General features: G+C 44.7%; 1 protein-coding gene across 2 annotated transcripts in view; it reads left to right on the forward strand.

The window, feature by feature from the left end:
* The window catches only part of KIF5C (kinesin family member 5C), a 149,719-nt gene that overhangs the window by 103,545 nt on the left and 25,603 nt on the right, over positions 1 to 20,571 (forward strand). For both annotated transcript variants that reach the window (XM_026492823.4, XM_044381604.3), the window contains exons 14-21: positions 1,276 to 1,482; positions 3,564 to 3,710; positions 9,757 to 9,945; positions 13,575 to 13,692; positions 15,812 to 15,888; positions 16,981 to 17,090; positions 19,097 to 19,198; positions 19,428 to 19,488. In XM_026492823.4, the coding sequence (XP_026348608.1) occupies positions 1,276 to 1,482; positions 3,564 to 3,710; positions 9,757 to 9,945; positions 13,575 to 13,692; positions 15,812 to 15,888; positions 16,981 to 17,090; positions 19,097 to 19,198; positions 19,428 to 19,488 (1,011 nt within the window). The remainder of the gene's footprint in view (positions 1 to 1,275; positions 1,483 to 3,563; positions 3,711 to 9,756; positions 9,946 to 13,574; positions 13,693 to 15,811; positions 15,889 to 16,980; positions 17,091 to 19,096; positions 19,199 to 19,427; positions 19,489 to 20,571) is intronic.

Genomic DNA, 20,571 nt, shown 5'->3' on the forward strand with positions numbered 1-20,571 from the left:
CCTCATACCCAGTGCCCAGCACTCCTGATGCTTGCTGTTTTTGTTGTTATTTTTTTCCAGCTTTGAAAATCAGCCGGCTCAGGTCTTTATATACACTATGTTCTTGTGCCATCTTGTAGGAAGTGAAAAACCAAAAAAACAAAAATAGAGATGGAGGGGAGGAGAAGACAAAGAGAAAGGGGGCCAAGTGCTTAACTAGTATGTGTTTGATACAGTAAAAAGGAGGCAAATTGTTTTCAGTCTTACCCTGGAAAGCATTCATTTTTCTAGTGAATGTCTTTATTGTATCGTGTTTTGCCAAGTATTTTACAAATAGGAACCTAAGCAAAGGGTGGATAGCCAATCTGTCAAACATAGATGATTAGTGGTTCTCTTGCTGAGGACCATCAAAGTATTTTTTCTCTTTTGCTATGGATTGGATCACATGATATAATTCTAGCAAGTGGCTTTGGTTCTCGTCCTCAGTCCCAGCCTTCCCATAGACCTAGTTCTCTCTATAGCCATTCCTTTCTTTTCCTCTGTTTTCCTTCATTGCTCCAGGGCAATGATTATGCTCCCTGTCCAAACACTTCCCTTGGCAGGGAGATCATCTATACCTTGGCAATACCTTCACTTTTAACTAATGTTAACTTTTGGGATATATCCTTCCATACATTCATGATGAATATTAAGAAAAACTGACAGTTGTCCTTTTATGCTGTTTTGGTTGACTCTGAAATCGACCTGGTTACAATGTGGAATAAGGATAATGTTAACGAGCCATGCAAGCATGACCGTCGTCCTCAGAGATGACTCCCTTCATTCTTTGGTCAACATTTGGAAGAGCCAGCAGCCACAGAGTATGGGAGTTTTTGATGTGTAATCAGTTCTTTGAGTTCAGCCTATGCAGCTTTAAACTAAAAAATAATAGATAAATAAATGAATTAATTAAATTTAAAAAACTGAAAGAAACAGATTTTTGGAGCCTCATGCTATTTTTTTATTATCTAGGTACAGGGTAGGCATTCTAGTCATCCTGAGTATCCTATATCTGCTTGTTTTTGAGAGTGAGTGCATGAGCGAGGGGAGAGAGAGACAATGGAGCCCGACACAGGGCTCAGTCTCAGGACCCTGAGATCATTACCTGAGCCAAAATTAAGAGTCAACGCTTAACTAACGGAGCCACCCAGGCACCCCCCTATATCTGTTTTTAGAGTTACTCTATTTTGGATAGAGCACAGCACAGAAACACTGGAGCATTACGTTTACCAGTTCCATGCCATCTCATTTCCCCAGCTTTTGGCTTCCACAAGAAGAGACTATGAGAAGATCCAGGAAGAGCTAACACGTCTCCAGATTGAGAATGAGGCAGCCAAAGATGAAGTGAAGGAAGTTCTCCAGGCCCTGGAAGAGCTGGCTGTCAATTATGACCAGAAGTCACAGGAAGTGGAGGACAAGACCAGGGCCAATGAGCAGCTGACAGATGAGCTGGCCCAGAAAACGGTTGGAGCCTTTGCATCTAGGGGACGGGACTTTCGGTTGCTGCCCCTGTCCTTATGCTGATCTCTGTTGACAGACACTGTCGAGGAAGGCAGTTGGCAGAATGGTTTTTCAGTGTGAGAGGCATTCTCTGAAATCTTCCAATAATTGAAATACGTCATGCAGGTGACTTTTGTCTACGCATTCCAAAACTGCGTATTGTTTTATATCCAGGGGTTTTATAACGTTGGCAGGGATGCCTTGTGAATAGGCAAGAGAGTGCAGACTCTGGAGCCACAAAAAGGCCTAGTTTACAACTATTAGGCCTTAATTGAGACATTTAAACTTTGTGAGTATTCATTCCCTTATCTGTAAAAAGTGGTGCTAATAACATGCTCCTTTCAGTACATGAGAATGAGAGACCGTTGATATAAAACACTAGTGAAGGCCTGTCCTACAATACCAATAAATACGTCGCAGATATTATAGTGACACGTGAGCGTGGGTGACTGATGGAAGGTATGGATTCCACTTCTTGTTTACACCCTCCTGAATAAACCCATTCCTTCCCCACAACTTCTTGTCCTAGCCTAGGACGAGGGTCCTGTTCGGTTTGTTGGTCTGTTTTAAGCTGGGCTTCAGTCTGCACATTTCCTAATTTTCACATTCTCCTGGTGAAAGATGCTAAACGTCGTGCACAGTGAGCTAGTGGCGGCAGGGCCAGCGAGCATTTGGTGAGGTGGCTGGCGGTGGGATGTTTCCATTTTGTCCTTTCCTACTTGGAAAATGGGTGGTGGGAAGCCGAGTGGCTGTAACCCGCTGTCCTTGGCACCTTGGCCCAATGGTCTGGTATCATGGGATTGTGCCCAGCCTGCTGTGTGGAAAACATCCAGTCCTCCCGGGCAAGGAGTAGCAGATGGTGCAGGAAAGCGCTAATCTGCTGACCGTAGAGCTGACGGAAAATGCTCCTAACTCTGTCTATTCAACGGCACGAAGGAAGGCTTTTCAAATGGCTTCCCAGGATGGGAACTGCTGCTTCTGTGCACTTTAAAAACAGAACGAAGTAAGCAGTGGCAATGCCAAAACAAAGCTAGAAAGAGGCAGGAAAACAAACCAGAAGTCACCTAGGAAAGGAGGAGACTGAGATTTTCTCTGCTTTCTGTTTTCTGCAGGATTCTTTCATGAGTCCTTCATATTATTTGCATCTCGAGACAATGCAGCAGTTTCCATAATACAGTTCTTATTTCTGCCAAGCCCAAGCATTACTAGACTGGGTTAGAGTACTATTTTTCGTCAGATCATGAAAAAGTGCTCTAGCATAATAGCGGCGTGTGGTCGGCTTGCGCAAGTGTCTTTGCATTAAGCTCCATAGCTCTGTGAGTTAGTGAAATTATTTTCTTTGTTGGCCGAGTTAGTACCAAGACACCAAAATATGGCTGTTCTGTTGATGTTGAGAGTTGGTTAAGTTAGTTAGTTCTAAATATCTACATACGTGAGGGATGGAGAAGACCTGGGCTGTTGACGTTTGGCAGTAAAATGGAGCTACTGCCCTATGTTAAGATGAAGACTTGGCTCGTTTTGAAGAGTGTTCAATTTGGCTTCACTGGGAAGATCAGAAAACTTTTTAGAAGTTGTTTTCTAAACTCACGAACTCTCTCTGGGCCTTCCTGACCTGTCTATTATTACGAATTCAGATGGGAATTTTTGGAAATGGTCCAGGGAGGAGGTGTGTCTGGACGTGGAGGTGGGGATGCGTGCGGGTGTGTTGGACCCTGGACAATGAGGACTGCAACCGCACATCTTGCAGGTGGGAGGATGCAATCACACCTTATCAAGCTGAGGGCTCCTTTTTGACTCTATTTTTAGTAACATTTCACTGACCTGAACATTGTCATGTGATATGTAGACATAACATTTCAGGCCAAGTCAAATTCTCCTTTTTATCAGAGGAGGCGGTACCATACTACAGTTTGACTTAGTAAGACTTGTTGAGATGGCATGAAATGATAAAAGCACTCCATCCTACGTTATGTTATTCTTTCCAATACAGGGAGTATGAATTGATGGGCAGCTCTTTTAATTTGCTGTTAAAATGTGTTTTTCAGACGACACTGACAACCACACAGAGGGAGCTGAGCCAGCTGCAAGAGTTGAGCAACCACCAGAAAAAGAGGGCTACTGAGATCCTGAATTTGCTGTTGAAGGATCTGGGGGAGATAGGTGGAATTATCGGCACCAATGATGTGAAGACTGTAAGCCAGCCCCTCTTCTGTCCTCTCTACCTGCTCCTAGAATGGTGTGATCCCAAGCAAGCAGGCTCTGTGTTTTATTCTCCTAAGTATCCAGTGCTTAGTGTAGTGCTCTGCCCCTGCCATATGCTTGGTAGTATTGGAATGAACATGCCAAGGGCTGATTGAATGACTAAGTGAATGACTGGCTGGGTACGGCGGAGGAGAAAAAATTACCTTTCACATATAGGAAGTGTCTTCAAATTTTGGTAGGCCTTATGCAAATCGGGTTATTTCTCAAACTCATATGCCAATGTCATAGGAGTTTGGAATTGGATAGGTTAAGCGACACTTCTAGTTTCAGAATTGCGTTTCTCCTTTTCTGTGAGAACCCAATGGACTGAAAATTCCCCAGCCAATCAGTATGAATGAGGAAAGCTTTCAGCTGAAAGTAATAGGATTCTAACCGTGGCTTAAAAAATAAATCCACATTTAATTATTCACAATATGAGAATTTTGTGTAGAATTTGCTATTCAGGTTGTGATCTGTATCACCTGGGCGTGTGTTGGAACTCTAGACTCTCGGGCCACTGCAGACCTGCTGAAATTAGAATCTGCATTGTAAGAAGATTGTCCAGGTCAGTCTAACCTTATTCAAGTGTCAGAAGCAAATTTTGATCCAGTGTCTCAATAATGTCAAGAATTCAGGCCTTTTCTTTGTTTTGGGCCTTTTCTTTGTTTCCTTTCTGCATTCGTTAGCTTGTTACCTTCTCATATATCTGTAGACTTTTGTCTCATGATAGCAAGGTAGCTGCTATAGCTCCAACCATCGTATCTTCACACAACCACATCCAAGATAGGATGGGCTGAAGAGGCAGCCAACTCTCATCAGGAAGGAACTATATCCCATAAGTCCCTAGTAAATGTTCCCTTATAGCTCATTAGCCAGAATTGGGTCACATGGTCACTCCAAATTGCAAGAGAAAATGGGAAAGCAAAGAGAAATAGTGTTGCTATCATTGGCTTCAACCAACCATGATTAATTCCCTAGAATTGTACACACTGGTGCCACTGATAGCAAGGAAGTGAGGGAGGTGGGGAGACTGGGGGTGGTATTTAATTGTCCGTGAGCTAGGAATAGAGGGACAAGAGAGCGTACAGAATGTTATCAGCAAGAACAATTATCAGTTATCCGCAGTATGGAGAGATAGAGATCTAAGATAGAGATATTTTTTAAAAATAGCTTTATAAGGGTATAGTCTGAAAAGTTTTGACATATCATACTCTCATAAAGCTGTTACCACAGTAAGATAATGAACATATCCATCACCCCCAACAGCGTATGGGACGGTTTCTGGTCTCTAGTCTATTTTATTAAATTAATCGTTACACTAAAACCACACTGTTTTGATTCCTGTAGCTTTGTAAAAATAACACAGCCCCTTGTACAGAGTAGCCATTGATACATGTGGCGGATTTTGGCAAGCCAATGAATGGCATTACATTGCTCAGCTTCCACTTCCTGAGCCCCTAAAATCAAATTCTTTGAGGTTAGCCTTTTAAAAGGCTGAGTTCTACATCAGTCTCCTTTGTGAGAACACTCAGGTCTTGAGCTAGGATTGTTAAATACTAGAAAAGGCTCCCCAAATTTCTTCTGTTTATAGACATTTCTGGGAAACATAGAAATCCCTTCTTAGATGGTATCACAGATCTAGGCTTAGAGTATACGACCTCTTGTAAAGCTAATCATTCTTTCATAGACTCTCTATTGTAACTGAATATTTCATGAATCTTGGCGAATGAAGCTAATTTTAGCACAGAATTCTCAGATACTATAAGATCAACCCTATTCAGCTCCATTTTGGTGGCTTTATGTTTAGGGATTTAATTTTTAGAAGCATGCAGTGGTGTCGAGCTGAGATTTAGGTGATTAAGTGGCCCATGCAATGTGAAGGTGGGGTTGGTTTATGAGAAGTTGGTGCCTGCTGCTGATAACGATAAAGGAAGATATTTTTATGCCACGTTCTAAAATAGAGCTGATGAGAAATGCTAATGAAATCAAGGAGCGTCTGGGTGCTTCGGCATTAAAAAAAGAGTCTTTACCTTTGGGAACCTGAAGTATGATTGAGATTATTTTTAAATACTTAGCTGGATGTTTTCAAGATATTTTTGGATTCCAGACACTGGATGCCTTAGTTAATTTCATTGATAACTAGTTATTTTCATTGATAATTCTCACTCATAAAGCATCATATTCTTAATCATTCTGAGTTTTTTCCCCCCTTTACGATTATGATTTAATCATTAGGGCAATGAGAACTAGAGGGTAGGAGTTGTGTGACTTTGGGCAATTCACTATATTTCTCGGGCTTCATTTTCCTGATTTGTGCAATGATGAGATGAGCCCGCATTATCTTGCAGGTTGTCAGCTCAGAAATTGCATGAGTGATACGTATAGTTCTTAGATCTACATTGTGGGTATAGAGTACTGGTTATGAGTACTCAATTGATAGAACTCTTTTATCTAAGAAGATGATCAGATCAGGGAGACCTTTGTCAGTGATCTTGTTTTTCTTCCTAAAACCCTATTCAGTTCCCACACAGTGCCTCTGGTCGTACCCTGGGATGAGGGGAAAAGATGCCCTCCTTTCCAGAATGTAAGAGGCCCAGACAGCAGGAAAACAGAAGAACCCATATTTCTTCAGTTCTGTCATGTCTTGACATGTCTGACATTTTCAGAGTCCAGACAATACTTTGTTTAGTCTGCAAAACAAGATGAGAACACCCAGTGATGATGAGCCTAGAACGGACTTTCTCTGGGTTTAGTAGTGACCTTCCTCTTTTTCCTATGTCACCAGGCTTTCTTTAAAACAAAGATTTCCAGAAGTCTAGAATAGAAAGTTGAGGTAGAGTAAATGAAATGGATTGGATTAGCTGCCAGATTTTCTTTCGACTTTGGGTCTGGGTGAGGTGGAGATGAAGAATTTCAGGCAGATGAGGGGCTGTGGGCTCCAGCAGCATCAGGGACCTTTCTGTGGTTGGGCCAGAGATGCAGATAAGTTTCTTCAGATCCTGGGCCCTAAATCAACCCTCATCACCAACAGCTCTACTCCCATCAATCTCTTTGATATAGCCTTGGGTCTGTGAGGGCCAGGGTCTCACTGCCAGGAAAACTTGCTTCTCTAGTCCCCTCCTGCCTATCAAGCTCTTGGAAACAACCATATCATGCCTTAGCTCTGTACTGCACTGACAAGGAAAACGGACATTTCTGAAAATTAAAAAAAAAAAGAAGAAAAAGGAAAAAAGGACTTCTAGTCCCATTCTTACTTTTAGGTGTTGGAATGTGAATAGTCACCTCACTTAGCTTTTGCTAGGCCTAGAAATGGCACCTTGCACAATAACTCCATGCTCCTGAGCCCTGGGGTGGGCATGGGGGTGACTCCTATATAGAGGGGGTGAGAGGGGCAGGCGGCATCTGCATTCCCGCGTAAAGGCAGCCCTTTCTCCTGGGTTAGTCAGCTTCGTGTGCACAAGTTGGAGTCACTGTCAGACCCAGGGGAGAGTTATAAATAACATTTTAGCAACAAGCTTGATTCTCCTTTTTGAAATAATGGTGTACTGGGATTACTGAAAACTTTGAATTTACTTTGAATGACTAAATATATGAACTCTTAAGTGGTTAAGACAAAACAAAGTCAACAAAAAAACAATTTTAAAGTAAAACCGTTTGTTTTTTGTTTTTATTTATTTGTTTATTTATTTATTTTTTAAAAAAGATTTTATTTATTTATTTGACAGAGAGAGACAGCCAGCAAGAGAGGGAACACAAGCAGGGGGAGTGGGAGAGGAAGAAGCAGGCTCCCAGCGGAGGAGCCTGATGTGGGACTCGATCCCAGAGCTCTGGGATCACGCCCTGAGCCGAAGGCAGAGGCTTAACAACTGCACCACCCAGGCGCCCCTGTTTTTTGTTTTTAAAATCAGACTCAAAATCTCCTCTTAGACTTCCTAGGACAAGAGTAGGCTCCAGAAGTTATGATTCTGGCTTTGGGGGAAAAACATCCAGCTTTCATTTTGGAGGAAGCCCGTTATCGTGTATACTATTTTCCTCTTCTTCAATGCACATAGGGTCTGGGCATGGAGTACAAAGTGTCCTTGTCTAAAGACAGAGCTGGAGAGGACGAGGTATTCGTTCCCTTCCCCAAATGCCCTACCTACTGGTCCAGTGGTGTTTTCCCACCAGGAGCTGGTGTGGGTCGTGAACTCCACGTGAAAGAGATGGATGTTCGCACAGCTTTCTACAGAAGCTGGACAAATACAGAGGACATACCTGGTGAGGCTAAAGAAGCAGCTTCTCCTCTCTGTTCCACGTTGGGCCAATCACAAAGGCAGAGGAACAAAGCTGCACTGAAAGATCGGGGCGTTTCTCAGCCGTTCTCTTCCTGCTCCTGGGTCGTAGAAGGAATGCGATGGGGAATGGTGTTGGTAGGCAAATCATTACTGGCAGTCCGAATCAGAAGTGGCTCAGCAAGGACCTCCATTAAAAGAAGACTGTAGGTTTTCTTGCTGTAAACATAGGTTCTGCTTTGTATTGATTTGACACTGGTCTCATTTGACAAATCCTGTTGTGGAATCCTGGGGGGGGGGGGTTGACACCAAGTTACAGGCACTCAGTGTGGTCTGCTGTACTTCCAATCTGCTACCAATTTTCAGGGTTGACACACGATTCCATATTCCTAGCTCTTAAATTTTTACAGAAAAAAAAGTCATCATATGATGAGTTAATGACAGCAATAATGACAAAAGTGGGCAGTTATAATGTACTGTGGAACATTAAAACCATATTTGGAATCATTGTCTTAGAACCAATTGAAGCCTCTGTGGGCTGGGAACTGGACAGCGCTCTTGTGTTCTCCTGAGGTGCTAGCATGCCCTCTGGTGGTTAAACAAAATATTCGCACAGTTATTTTGCTCCTCTGATAATTGCCCTCCAAGAGCATGTTTGCATCTTGAGAGCAAATGGGTTTCTATCCCAAGTATCTTGCTTCGGTTTTTGTTTCCAGTTGAGCTCTAAAACTCAGACGCCAAATATGAGATCATGCAGAAATGCTGGCTTTCAGAATCTTTCTTTCTAAAGGTGGATTTAGACCGTTAAACTCTAAGGTAATTTTATTTATTTATTTGAGAGAGAGCTGGGGGGGCAGGTTCAGAGCAAGAGGGAGAAAGAGTCTCAAGGAGATTCCTGCGCTGAACCTGGAGCCCAGTGCAGGGCTCCATCCCACAACCCTGAGACCATGAGCTGAGCTGAAACCAAGAGTCCGCCACTTAACCGGATACGTCACCCAGGCAGATAATTTTAAATAATATAAGCTAGATTCTTGTCTCCTTGGAAAGGGCAGGCACATACAGGCAGGGAAATATTGATTGGTAGTAAATGAAAAGTCATGTAGGAAAATCTTCATCTAAAAGGGCATTTGGTAACAGCACATTCTTAATTCATTAGATTTTTTTTGTTTGTTTAACTGAAGACTAATAGAAAATCCTTTTTATTTCAACCCTTGCTTACAGAAGCATATTCAGAACATTAGACTACTCTCTCTGAATAGCAGGCTATAGAGGACATAATTGAAATTTTGATTTGAGTTCTTATAGGGACTCAGAGTCACCTTTAGAAACACTAGACCTTGCAGCCTTTCTAGAAATGTGAAGTATTGGACGTTGAATGGAATACATCTTCAGAGGTATCTCTTCTTTAATCTTCAGTGTCTTTTCCCTCTGATATCATGTCTTTCATTCTAAAAATTGATTGTAATGAAAAACCTGGCTGATTGAGGATTATATTTAGTAAGGGTTTCTAATTCAGTCTTACCTGAGGTTTCAGAAAACTTGGGATATACTTATATAGTGAATATATAGTAAAATTTAGCTCTCATTTTCAGCTTGTGGTCCTATAATTAGGGATTCCTAATCAGAAATCCAAAGACATCTTGGGGATCCACGGACAGATTTTCAGGGCCCCACGAATCTCTGGAAATTGTAAGCAATAGTTGAGCGTATTCCTTCCTGTGCTCAGTTGGCAGATGTGAACGGAGTCATTGAGGAGGAGTTCACCATGGCCCGCCTGTATATCAGCAAGATGAAGTCGGAGGTCAAATCCCTGGTGAACCGCAGCAAACAGCTCGAGAATGCCCAGATGGACTCCAACAGGAAGATGAATGCCAGTGAGCGGGAGTTGGCGGCCTGCCAGCTGCTCATCTCCCAGGTAGGTCACCCCGTTCCCCCTCATTTCACTCCCTTGACTCTTGAAATCTGCTTCCTCTGTGCTCTTACTGGGTCTGATGGTGCATGATAGGGAGAGTTGATGGATTTTGCTTCACATAAGACTTGTCCATGGCCTCCCCAGACAGTGACAGCCCAAGCTTATGCTTAAGGCTAGATTTTGTTGTGTGAATTACATGAATTACCTTCAGTCTCTGTTCAAAGGATGTGTCTACATATCTCTGTATGGATACCTAGGTAGGTAGGTAGGTAGAGATCGTAATGAATGGATGAGACTAGGTGGAATCTGAAACTCCTATGAGCTAAGGCAACATTCCTCTATCTTTTAATCTCTACCACAGGTCCAATTTAATATGTGAAAACAAACTATTTGTGGCTGCTGCTATTAATAATAATAGTAGAAGGTATCATCTTTTTACAAAGTTCTTATTTATTTGAGAGAGGGAGAGAGCACGAGCATCGGGAGGGCCAGCGGGAGAGGGACAAGCAGACTCCCCGCTGAGCAGGAAGCCCCATGCGGGGCTCGATCCCAGGACCCCAAGGTCATGACCTGAGCTGAAAGCGGATGTGTAACCGACTGCGCCACCCAGGCGCCCCACTAGTAGTAGGTAACATTGTATTGAGGGTTTACAGTGCTCCACGCACTGTGCGGAGCGCTTCCTGTGCATTATTTCACTGGATCTTTAAAAAGTCCTGGTGGGCAGGTTTTATTATTACTCCTGTTTTTCAGATGAGGAAAGTGAGACTCAGAAAGATTAAATATACGGTTCAAACTCATACAGCCAGCGAAAGGCAGATCTGGGACTCAAACCAAAGCATGTGTGAACACAAAGCCTTGAAGGGATTTTCGAGCCCAGGGCACATCGCATCTGCTCAGTGAGTCAGGCTGCTCTTCTGTCGATTGAAATGGCGTTTGCATTTTCGTGAGGTGGTTTCAGAAAACAGCAGCCTGGTTTCTGGTGGCACCGATATTTGGGCTTGGTGTTTGGGTTTGAGGCTTCTGGGAGTGTTGCTGTGAGGGCTGCTCACTGCCTTAGACCAGGCATTAAAGCAGCTGAAATCATTTGCAGGAAACTGATACCAGCATGGAGTGGTGTATCAAATAATACTGAGAAACAGACAAAAGCATACGTCACTCTGGTATGCTTGTAAACACGGTAACAGGCCATCATAGAACCAGCCCCAGCCACCTCGTCTCCCAAATAGTAATCTAACAGATGCAAATTAACACATCAAGTTTCCATTTTATAACCAACATATTAAACAAAAATGTATTGGAAAGATTATTCAATGTTGGTGTGTGATAGTGAAATTTATATACATCACTGAGAAAAGTATAATTCGGTCAGTCCTTTTGGAAAGCACCTTGGGAATCAAAAACCATTAAAATGTAAGTACTTCAGTAATTTCATTTATGGTATTCTTCATTGGTAATGAAAATGCAAAAATTTTATTTTATATGTCTATTTCCTGATTAAAATATGCAAAGCCTATATGGAAGATGTTGAGTGCAATATTACTTACATTACAGCAAAATAAAATACCCCAATATCTATTGATAGGCTAATGACATTAAGTTACATGGAAGATTGCTATGCAGCCCTTACAAAAAATGTACAAAACATAGCCATTTGGAAAGTATGATTACATAAAGGTGAGTGAGAATGAAAATGCCCGGTTACACTTATGCTGTGACTTGCAACTTTATACAGTATGCGTTCATACAGATAAGACCAGGAATGGCTGATTAGTTAAGTATAGTTTATGGATGGGGGCGCCTGGGTGGCTTGTCAGTTAAGGGTCAGACTCTTGATTTTGGCTTAGGTCACGATCTCAGGGTTGTGGGATTGAGGCCCGCATCAGCTCCGTGCTCAGCACAGAGTCTGCTTGTCCCTATCCCTCTGCTCCCCACCCCACCCCCAAAACAAATAAATAAAATCTTTAAAAAAACCCAAAAGAGTGATAATCTATACCACTTTTTAACCACTTCTTTCTGGATTTGCTCTACTATTTGACATTTTTATAATTAAAAAAATTGGAAAAAATGGGCAGAGTACATACACCTCAAGCCTGATATCCAGGTCACCTCTTGTACTGATAACACGTGCTTTTGGATAGTCCTGCCCCTAACATTTGGAGACCAAGGCAAGGGTACAAGTAGAGGTCCCTCAGTCTGCAGCCCACTGTCTTCTCTTTCCATCTGGACGCACCAGCCCTTCAGCACTCGTGTGAACTGATAGAACTGTGTAACTGTCAACTCTAATCTGTGTGAATGGATGACAGGAGCTGCAGTGCCAGCTCTGGGAGTGGCCTTTAGGGCCACTGGAGTAGGGAGCTTCTGGGTTTCCAGTTCCCAGAGTGTGGTCTGGAAGGGGACATGGGTTCCATGTGGCATGCCCCCTCGGCCTATGCATGCTTTGCTCAGCGGAGTGAGTGCAGCCAGAGGACGACCTCAGTGGGGTGTTCACAGTGTGGGGCCCAGGACTGAGTCTCCAGTTGCCCAAGTCTGAGAGTGACATTGACTCTCGGCATATGAGATCAGAGTCAAGAATACTAGCATATTAAAATGATAAAGGATAGCTGTGTTAGTGCTTTCTCCATTAGCAACGAATGCAGCTTTCTGTCGGGTGCTACTTTCTACTCTGTTACAGTTTATACAGAGCCAAATATTTAATCATTATTTTCTGGGATTCAAAAGTAAGAGAAACCTTAGCTCTTTATTTTCTGACATGATCTAAGGAATCTGACAAAATATTTCCAGCTAAAATGCTATTATTTTCTTCATTTACACTCATCCTTTTCATCAAAAGCTGTTCTGATAACATGACTGCTCTGAGTCCCATTTCCCAGAGGTTATTTCATTAGATTAGAGCTCGGTCTCCGGGGTTTTCCTGCCTTATGAACACTGTAGATCTTGAGTGGGGGAAGTGTCTACATATTTCCATCTGCTGAAAAGGGCCTGCTGTCTTTTTTTAGTTAATGAGCTTCCATTCATTCATTGGTTCCACTAATATTATTAAGCATGGACTCCATACCGTCATGGAGCTGACAAGTAAAAAGGGCTAGATAAATCATGTTGAAGTTGGGTGCCGAGTGATAAGGACTCTGGGTGGGTAGGGGTGGAGTGCTTCCTAGGGAGAGGGAATATAAAATGCAAGGTCTCTGAGACATAGGAATTGGTGTGCTTGAGAGACAGGAAAAGAAAAGACACAATATTTGAGTTCTGAAGACAGAATCCAGAGGTGCCCGTTCCAAGAATGAAGCCTCTGCCCTAGACACTTTCCCAGTCTTTTCTTTCCAGCGCACTGTTTTCTACGAGGAGAAAAACCAGCTTGGGCTTTGGCATCTCACTTAAGCGGATGGTGAGGAGGAGCATGGTGATGAGAGGGGTCGGGGAGGAATGAAGCAGAGGAGCAGAGGGAGGAAACAGAGGGCCTTGTTAGTCTGTGATCACAGATCCCAAGCCAAGGGCAGAATCATTTGGGAGTTGGTACTTGAAAAAGGGACCCAAGAAGTCCTCTCTTGCGTTTTCCCATCAGACAGCCCCAGGCAAGCCAAGATGGCCGTTGTTGGTCACTCACGCCTCCTTTTTACCTGTTTGTTTATTTAAAGCACGAAGCCAAGATCAAATCCCTGACAGACTACATGCAGAACATGGAACAGAAGAGGAGGCAGCTGGAAGAGTCCCAAGACTCGCTCAGTGAAGAGCTGGCCAAGCTCCGAGCCCAAGGTAAATGACCGAGTGCTTCGCAGGTGTGGAGCTCTTGGCCTACATCAGATATGCTCTAGTTGGCCGAACCCATGATGTTTGGTTTTGCTCAATTACAGCATTTCTAGATCTACTGCAAACAGTGGAATAATTACCAGGAGGGGGTGGTGAAACAAAAATATCTAGAAGATTGCCCCCACCCAATTATCTGCTCCCCTTCCCATTTTCCCTCCATCCACCCTGTTGCCTGAGTCAGAGTCTTCTCTCCTCCACCTCCTGCCTGCAGTCTGTCACCATGACCTGTCCATTTGACCTGCCAGATGCTTGTCTGCTTCTGCTCCTCTCCACCTTTATTTTCACTGTCCTTAATCCTAATGAAGAGTTGTGGCTACATCCATCTACGGAGGCTCTCACCCCATCTGCTCCAGGCCAGCCACTGTGCTGCATCCCAGGGAACTGTTCTAAAATCACCTTCTATCTTGTGCCCAACCTCATGCCTCTGACCCTTCCATGCTGTCCCAATGCTCTTAATATAGTCTGAGCTTCTACCAATGGCTGCCTGCAGCATTCATCCTTGGAACCAGCTCTTCCCTTTGCCGGACAGCCTCCTGATGCCCTTTGCTGAGGGAAGTGCCTGACACCTAGGAAGCACTCAATAGACATGAATAAATGGAAAAAATTTGAGAGCGGTAACTGGAAATGCAGAAACCAGAACAGGTTTAAGAACAGATGCGTTGTGGTGAAATGGAACACACGCACCATGAATGGCAATGAAAATTGTTAGAGTCCTTTTGGAAAGCAATTCAAAAATAAATAGTAATAATCATAACACTTTTCATACCTTCTGATCCTCAGATCTCAAATATTCATTGCAGCATTCCTTGTGTTAGTAGGGGAAAGAAAAGGAAGGCACCTACATGCCCAGCTGTTAGGCCAGCTGTGGGCTGTTGTTTAACAGAACACGTGTTTTGTTTTGGAGGTGAAGTACGTGTGGGCTGTCCAGCCATGCTTACGAGGTGTTTTTAGATTACAGATCATAATATGTAATCTTTTCTTCACTGGGGTTATCATATTTAGGAATCAGTGGATACTTGTGTTCCGAGTCCTGCAGGATAATATTTGAAATGGAGATGATCTTGATAGGGTGGTAGGACTGGTGACGATGCCACCCTTCTTTATTTCCTTTATTGTTAACATAGTTGCTTGCTCAGTAAATACATTTTGTTTCAATGCCAAGGCAGATTGAGAAAGAGCGAGAACATCCTCACCCCGCTACGACCTTGTCATGTTTTCTTATGTGATAACGGATAAATGTTAGACATAGCGTGCTCCCCTTAAGACTCGACATGGAAAAGAACTTTTCTTTCTTGTAAACGGCTTCTGTTAGTGGTGCCACTGAGTACAAATAAAATGGAGGTGAGAAGATCTGAAATAAAGTGGAACAGACTCGATGGAAAGTGTAATGACTTGAGTGACACTGTTCTAAACCATTTTGCTACCTGCCCCCCCACACCCCCTGGCTGTTGCTTGCTTTCGGTGCCCTGTGAGTGCCCCTGACCAAGGGGCTGGGACAGGCTCCCCCTGGAGGCCTGCCACACACCAAATAAGGGCCTTCCTGTTTAATCTGGAGATTCTTTTGTATTTCTGTTTTCTTTGTTCTTGTCCTTAGATTTTGTTTTCCTGCTCTAGATTCTTAGAAAATAAACAGCATACCCATGGGAGGTAAATTAGCTCTTTCTGGAACTCTAACAGTGGCGTGCATCCAAATGCCACTAACACAGAGTGCTTTCTGATTTGCGAAGCAGGTTGCCGTACACGGCCTCAGGGGCTGCTCACTGAGGCCAGGTATGAGGTCATACACAGCCCTGTCCGTTCTGACCTAGAGCGGCCTCCTCCCAAGTCAGCACCCCTCCCCCGACAGCTGCCCCTCCCGCTGGGGTGGGCAGCCTCCCTCGGCCAGAAGTCTCCCCCTGGAGGCCCGATCTTGATTAGCATGGTTGTAATTGGTCATGTAAGCCCATGTTTCACTCCATGGCCTTTCTGCCCTTTTTTTGTCTTTTATCTTTTTAAAAATATTTTTTACTTTTGGATGTGAGTCCCACCCGTTAAATCTTAAATCATCGTTTAAAATTCAAAACAGAAAAAATGCACGAAGTCAGCTTCCAGGATAAGGAGAAGGAGCATCTGACGCGGCTGCAGGACGCGGAGGAAATGAAGGTGTGTAGGCCGCCCCTTCGCTGGAGCCCAGCGTGCGTGTGTTTGGACTGCGTTTCCTTATTCTAGGAAAATCTGTCTCCTTCAGAGATGCGTGTGGTAGCATAGGAGGGAGGGGGAGGGACTGGTGGCGGGCAGCAGAGCCGTTCTCACAGTGTGGCCTGGCGCAGGACTGAGAGGCAGACGGACGTGTGCAGAAGCCCGGAGAGCTCTGGAGCTAACAGTCATGGTGCATTAGGATATGCTTCTTCCCTGTTCCTGGGGAAGGGGGACGGAGCAGCCCCTCCCGGTCACCGCGTGGGCCGCACTGCTGAGCTGAGCTTCTGAGGAAACGTTTGCCCTTCCTTTGGATAAAAGAGAACATCTCTCCCCTTGACCTTTCTCAAGAAGCACCCCAGATTTGGATTTCCTTCGTACACAGAGAGATGTTTATTTTTGGTCACATGTACAGTAGTGAAGGAAAATGTAGGAAAAATGATTGGGAAATAAGACTTCTAGGTGAATAAAATGAGGTATGAGAAGATGTAGAATTTTGATTCATTTTAGGCAAACCACAAGTCCCTTTGGGGGTAAGCCTGTAGATAAAACAGCGCCCGTGGCATGAGCCTGCTCCAGCCTCACCTTGAGGGGCGCTCCTCCTGGTTTCACATCGCTTTGCTGAAAAGGTCCCTTTGAACATCACCATAAATCTGTGCAGTGCTCAGGGCAGGGACAGTTCTCTAAACCTTACAGGTGAGGGAGTGTGGCTCACACGGGTTTCGTGGCTTGTCTGCAGTCACCTGGGTATAGTTAAGAGGTCTGTGCCCTCTGGCTGATCTGGCTAGAGAAGCCATGTAGCTCAGGTGAGCTGTAGAAGATCATGGGAGAGCTTTTTATTTAATTAATGGACTGATTTGCTCCTAGGGCCCCGCTGGGTTTTATCAAGATCTTTGGGTTTTGTTGTGCCTGTAAAGCAAGGCAGGTTCTGGGGGCCCCAGTTTTGGGATTTGACAGCCGAGGGACGTAGGGTAGGAGGTAGAAGCAATCCAGGGCTTGTCACGGTGTGGGCTGTGAGCCAATGAGTGGATGACACATTTCTCTTGGCCTGGCTTGCAGAAGGCGCTGGAGCAGCAGATGGAGAGCCACCGGGAAGCTCACCAGAAGCAGCTGTCCAGACTTCGGGATGAAATCGAGGAGAAGCAGAAAATCATTGATGAGATTCGGGAGTGAGTCGGCCCAGGGGCTCTTGGGACGCAGGGGTGGGCATGGCTCTCTAGCCAGCTTGGAAGGACGCAGCTTGGAGCCGAGGGCTGCTCTCCTCGGCCTGCAGGCTCTGTGTTCTGCCCTGTGCCACAGCGGGCTAGACGTGCCGCTTCCGAAGTCTGTTCTCCCATCTGGAGCTGAGCCTCTGGGGGCTCTGGTGGGGCAGGTGGCAGGCGGGCGCCCTTCTGCGTCCCCCAGGAGCCGGGGTCATGTTGGTGACTCAGCTGTGTGAAAATACATACAAAAATACACAAAAAAACAAAGAACAACCCTCCATCGGTCCTGACTCAAGGGTTCGGATAGGCTGCTAAGTACTCCAGCGAAGACAGTCAGCTCCTGCTGCCTCCTCACCCAACACATGAATATGCCCCCGCACAGCCCCAAGCCACCGGGTCACATGCACACACTTCTCAGGGACCTGTGTCTGTGCTCGTGGACCTGGGGCTTTGCCAGGATGGCGTCATTGCAGCTTGTCTCTGGTGTCACCCCCCTCAGGGCCATTTTCCCATCCTGTCACCAACACTGAAGAACCCCTGCTCCATAATGACCTCTCCCCTCCTCCTCTCTCAACTTCCCTCCTCCTTGTCAAAACAAGGCAGCAAGCTGGGGAGTGCCTTCAGGGTCCTCTCCTTGAGGCGCTTAGGTGTTTGCAGTGAGTCCCTCGGCGATCTTTGCACCTCCTTGCAGAATAATGTTTTTAAATGCCCCCAAATAAAAGATGAGGGAAAATGAAGAAAACCAGTTATGTTGAAATACAGTTCCATCCACTAACCCCTCCCCCCCCAAGATCTAGATGAAAGCCTCCCTCCGCTTCCACTTTCTGTAGATAAAGAACCAGATTTCTGTATGGGAAGCAAGGCAAGGTTAAATGAGTTTCTTAGGGTCACACTGCTAAGTAGGGATCAAACTGGAGTTAGAGTTTAATTCTGCAGGCTACTGATCCAGATCCCTCTCCGTCGTGTCCAAGCTGCTCACACAGCACATTTGCATTTTGAGAGGAGAATGGTAACGAAGCGAAGTGTGAGTGGCGTGATCTGGGCTTGGTGCACACTGTCTACCTGAGGCAAGTCCTTGGCATCGTCTTTGCCCTCCTCCTTTTGGACCACCCCCGTGCTGTTACTCATGTTGTTCTTTCCCCTTCAGACATGTCCTGCGTTCTTTATTATGATTAATCCCCCTTGACATGTTCAGCTGGAGGGGGATGGGGGCGGGGAAAGGGACGAGAGAAGGAGGTAGGGTTGTTAGGGTTGTTGAGTGAGTTAGTAGTTGGAGAAGTTTCCTTGGCCTGCGCCTTCCAAACAGACTCTGGGTTTTCCTTCAGATAGCGTGGAATCTGTTCTTTTACGGATGCACAGGCGTGGCCAGACAAAAGGTTTTATAAATACTGCGTGCAGATGTTGACCAAGTGCCCCCAACCAGATGGCAAGTTTCTGGTTTTGCAGCAGACCCTGGGCTTTCTTTGTATTTCCTCTCTCTGTACCCCTTCTTGCAGACTTCACACAGTAGCACTGCCCCTGTTTCAGCCAGAAATTTGGACTTAGGAGATGTTTTCAGATCATTGGACCAGAGAAGAAGGGAAGGGTGAAATGGCCAAATAAGATTTCCTGAGTGGGTGCATGCCGTCCGTAGGGCAGACAAAGCCGAATTCTTCTGACTGTGCTCTCTTTCTCTATTTTAAAATACCAGCCCTTTGCCTAGCTCATTATTTTCCCCCCAAAGCTCTTACACAAGCCAACTCTAAATATATTCTTGAAGCCTTATGTTTCGTGCCTCTGAGATGTTCCCAGAAATTAGTGTTCACTTGGGCAGGGAGGAAGCTGTGAGGTTGTTCTCTGATCCCTCAGAATCTTCCAGAATTGCTGCCTTTATCGCACAGAACTAATGGGGTTGGAACAGAACCGTGTCTTTAGCTGCGTGCCTCGGAATCGTAGACTCCTGTACAATGTATTGCTTTTTCCCTCAATTTCAGTTTGAATCAGAAACTGCAACTGGAACAGGAGAAGCTGAGTTCTGATTATAACAAGCTGAAAGTAGAGGACCAAGAGAGGGAGATGAAACTGGAAAAGCTCTTGTGAGTGCACTTGAAATATTTCCTCTCTTTTCTCTCCTCCCCGCGGAGTCTTAGGGAAGTCTACTTCCATGATTCCGATTCCTAAATATTCTGATTAGGTTGGGCCGATGTAAAAATAGAGCCTATTTGCATGAGATGGTTGGTTTTGTTGATTTATCTGTAGGTGCACATGACGTCTGGAAATCTCTGATGTGCCTTTGGTGGTTCATGACTCCTTTTTGTTTTTTAGGTTGCTCAATGATAAAAGGGAGCAAGCCAGAGAGGACCTCAAAGGGCTGGAGGAGACAGTGGTACGTCAGCATGTTTTCCAACTTGTTTTAGTCCCAAAGACCCGATTAGTTTGTGATTTGTTGAATTTGTGTATTCTAAAACTTGATCTATGCCCACCTTTCTGACATACCGTTTTAGAGAAACTGTTTAGGCAAATACCACATATTTAGACATTAAGACAAATACAAATATTTAGACACACCATTTTAGACAAAATATCCCATGTAAAAGTGAGAATTGTAGAATTAATTCCCCAGCTCTTGATACCATGATTAATTGTCCCTCCATCTGTCCGTCCATCCATCCATCCATCCATTCATCCATCCATCCATCCATCCATAGTGCTATAATAGAGGCCCTGAGTGAGAGTGAAACTGACTTGCAAATCAATGCCTGAAACTTTACCGACTTTGCACGTTGTGACTTATTTCCATTCAACATTTAAGAGTACCTACTAAAGGCTGGTGTTCTTCTACGTGCTTGGGTTGTATCAATAAATGACAAAGATAAGACCCTGGCCTTTGTGAAGCTCGCCTTGAGCTGGGGGTGGGAGGACAGGCAGTGAACAATAAGGAAGGAAAGCATGACCTCCATTACATGGGTATAGAAAGTGCAGAGGTCCCACGAGGAGGTGACATTTGAGCAGGGACTTAAAGCAGGTGAAAGCACAAGCCATGGGGATGTCTGGGGGACGGGCCTTCCAAGCAGAGGCAATAGACCGTGCCAAGGCCCTGAGGTGAGCCCGGGGTTGTCATGTTGGAGAACAGCAGGAAAGTCGGTGATGCAGGGAAGAGACAAGAAGTAGAAAGGTCAAGACAAGAGCGGTTGTAGGCCAGGTAGGGCCTTGAGCCCTGCAGAGTTTGGGGCACAAGAGTGACAGATGAGAAGACCTCATCATTTGAAATCCTGGTTGTTTTTCTCCATTCTGCATCTGAATTCATGAGGTTTGTCTATGCTGGTTGACTTCCATTTCAGCTGCTCTGAGGGCTCTTGGCTCTTGAGAGCTCTGCAAAGTGCCACACAGCCTGTGTTTGAAGACAGGCTGTCTCAATAGAACCTCTCAATTCGGTGAAAACATGTCCGGTCATTTCACATGATAAAAC

This window comes from Ursus arctos, unplaced genomic scaffold, assembly GCF_023065955.2.
Source record: "Ursus arctos isolate Adak ecotype North America unplaced genomic scaffold, UrsArc2.0 scaffold_1, whole genome shotgun sequence".
NCBI lineage: Eukaryota > Metazoa > Chordata > Mammalia > Carnivora > Ursidae > Ursus > Ursus arctos.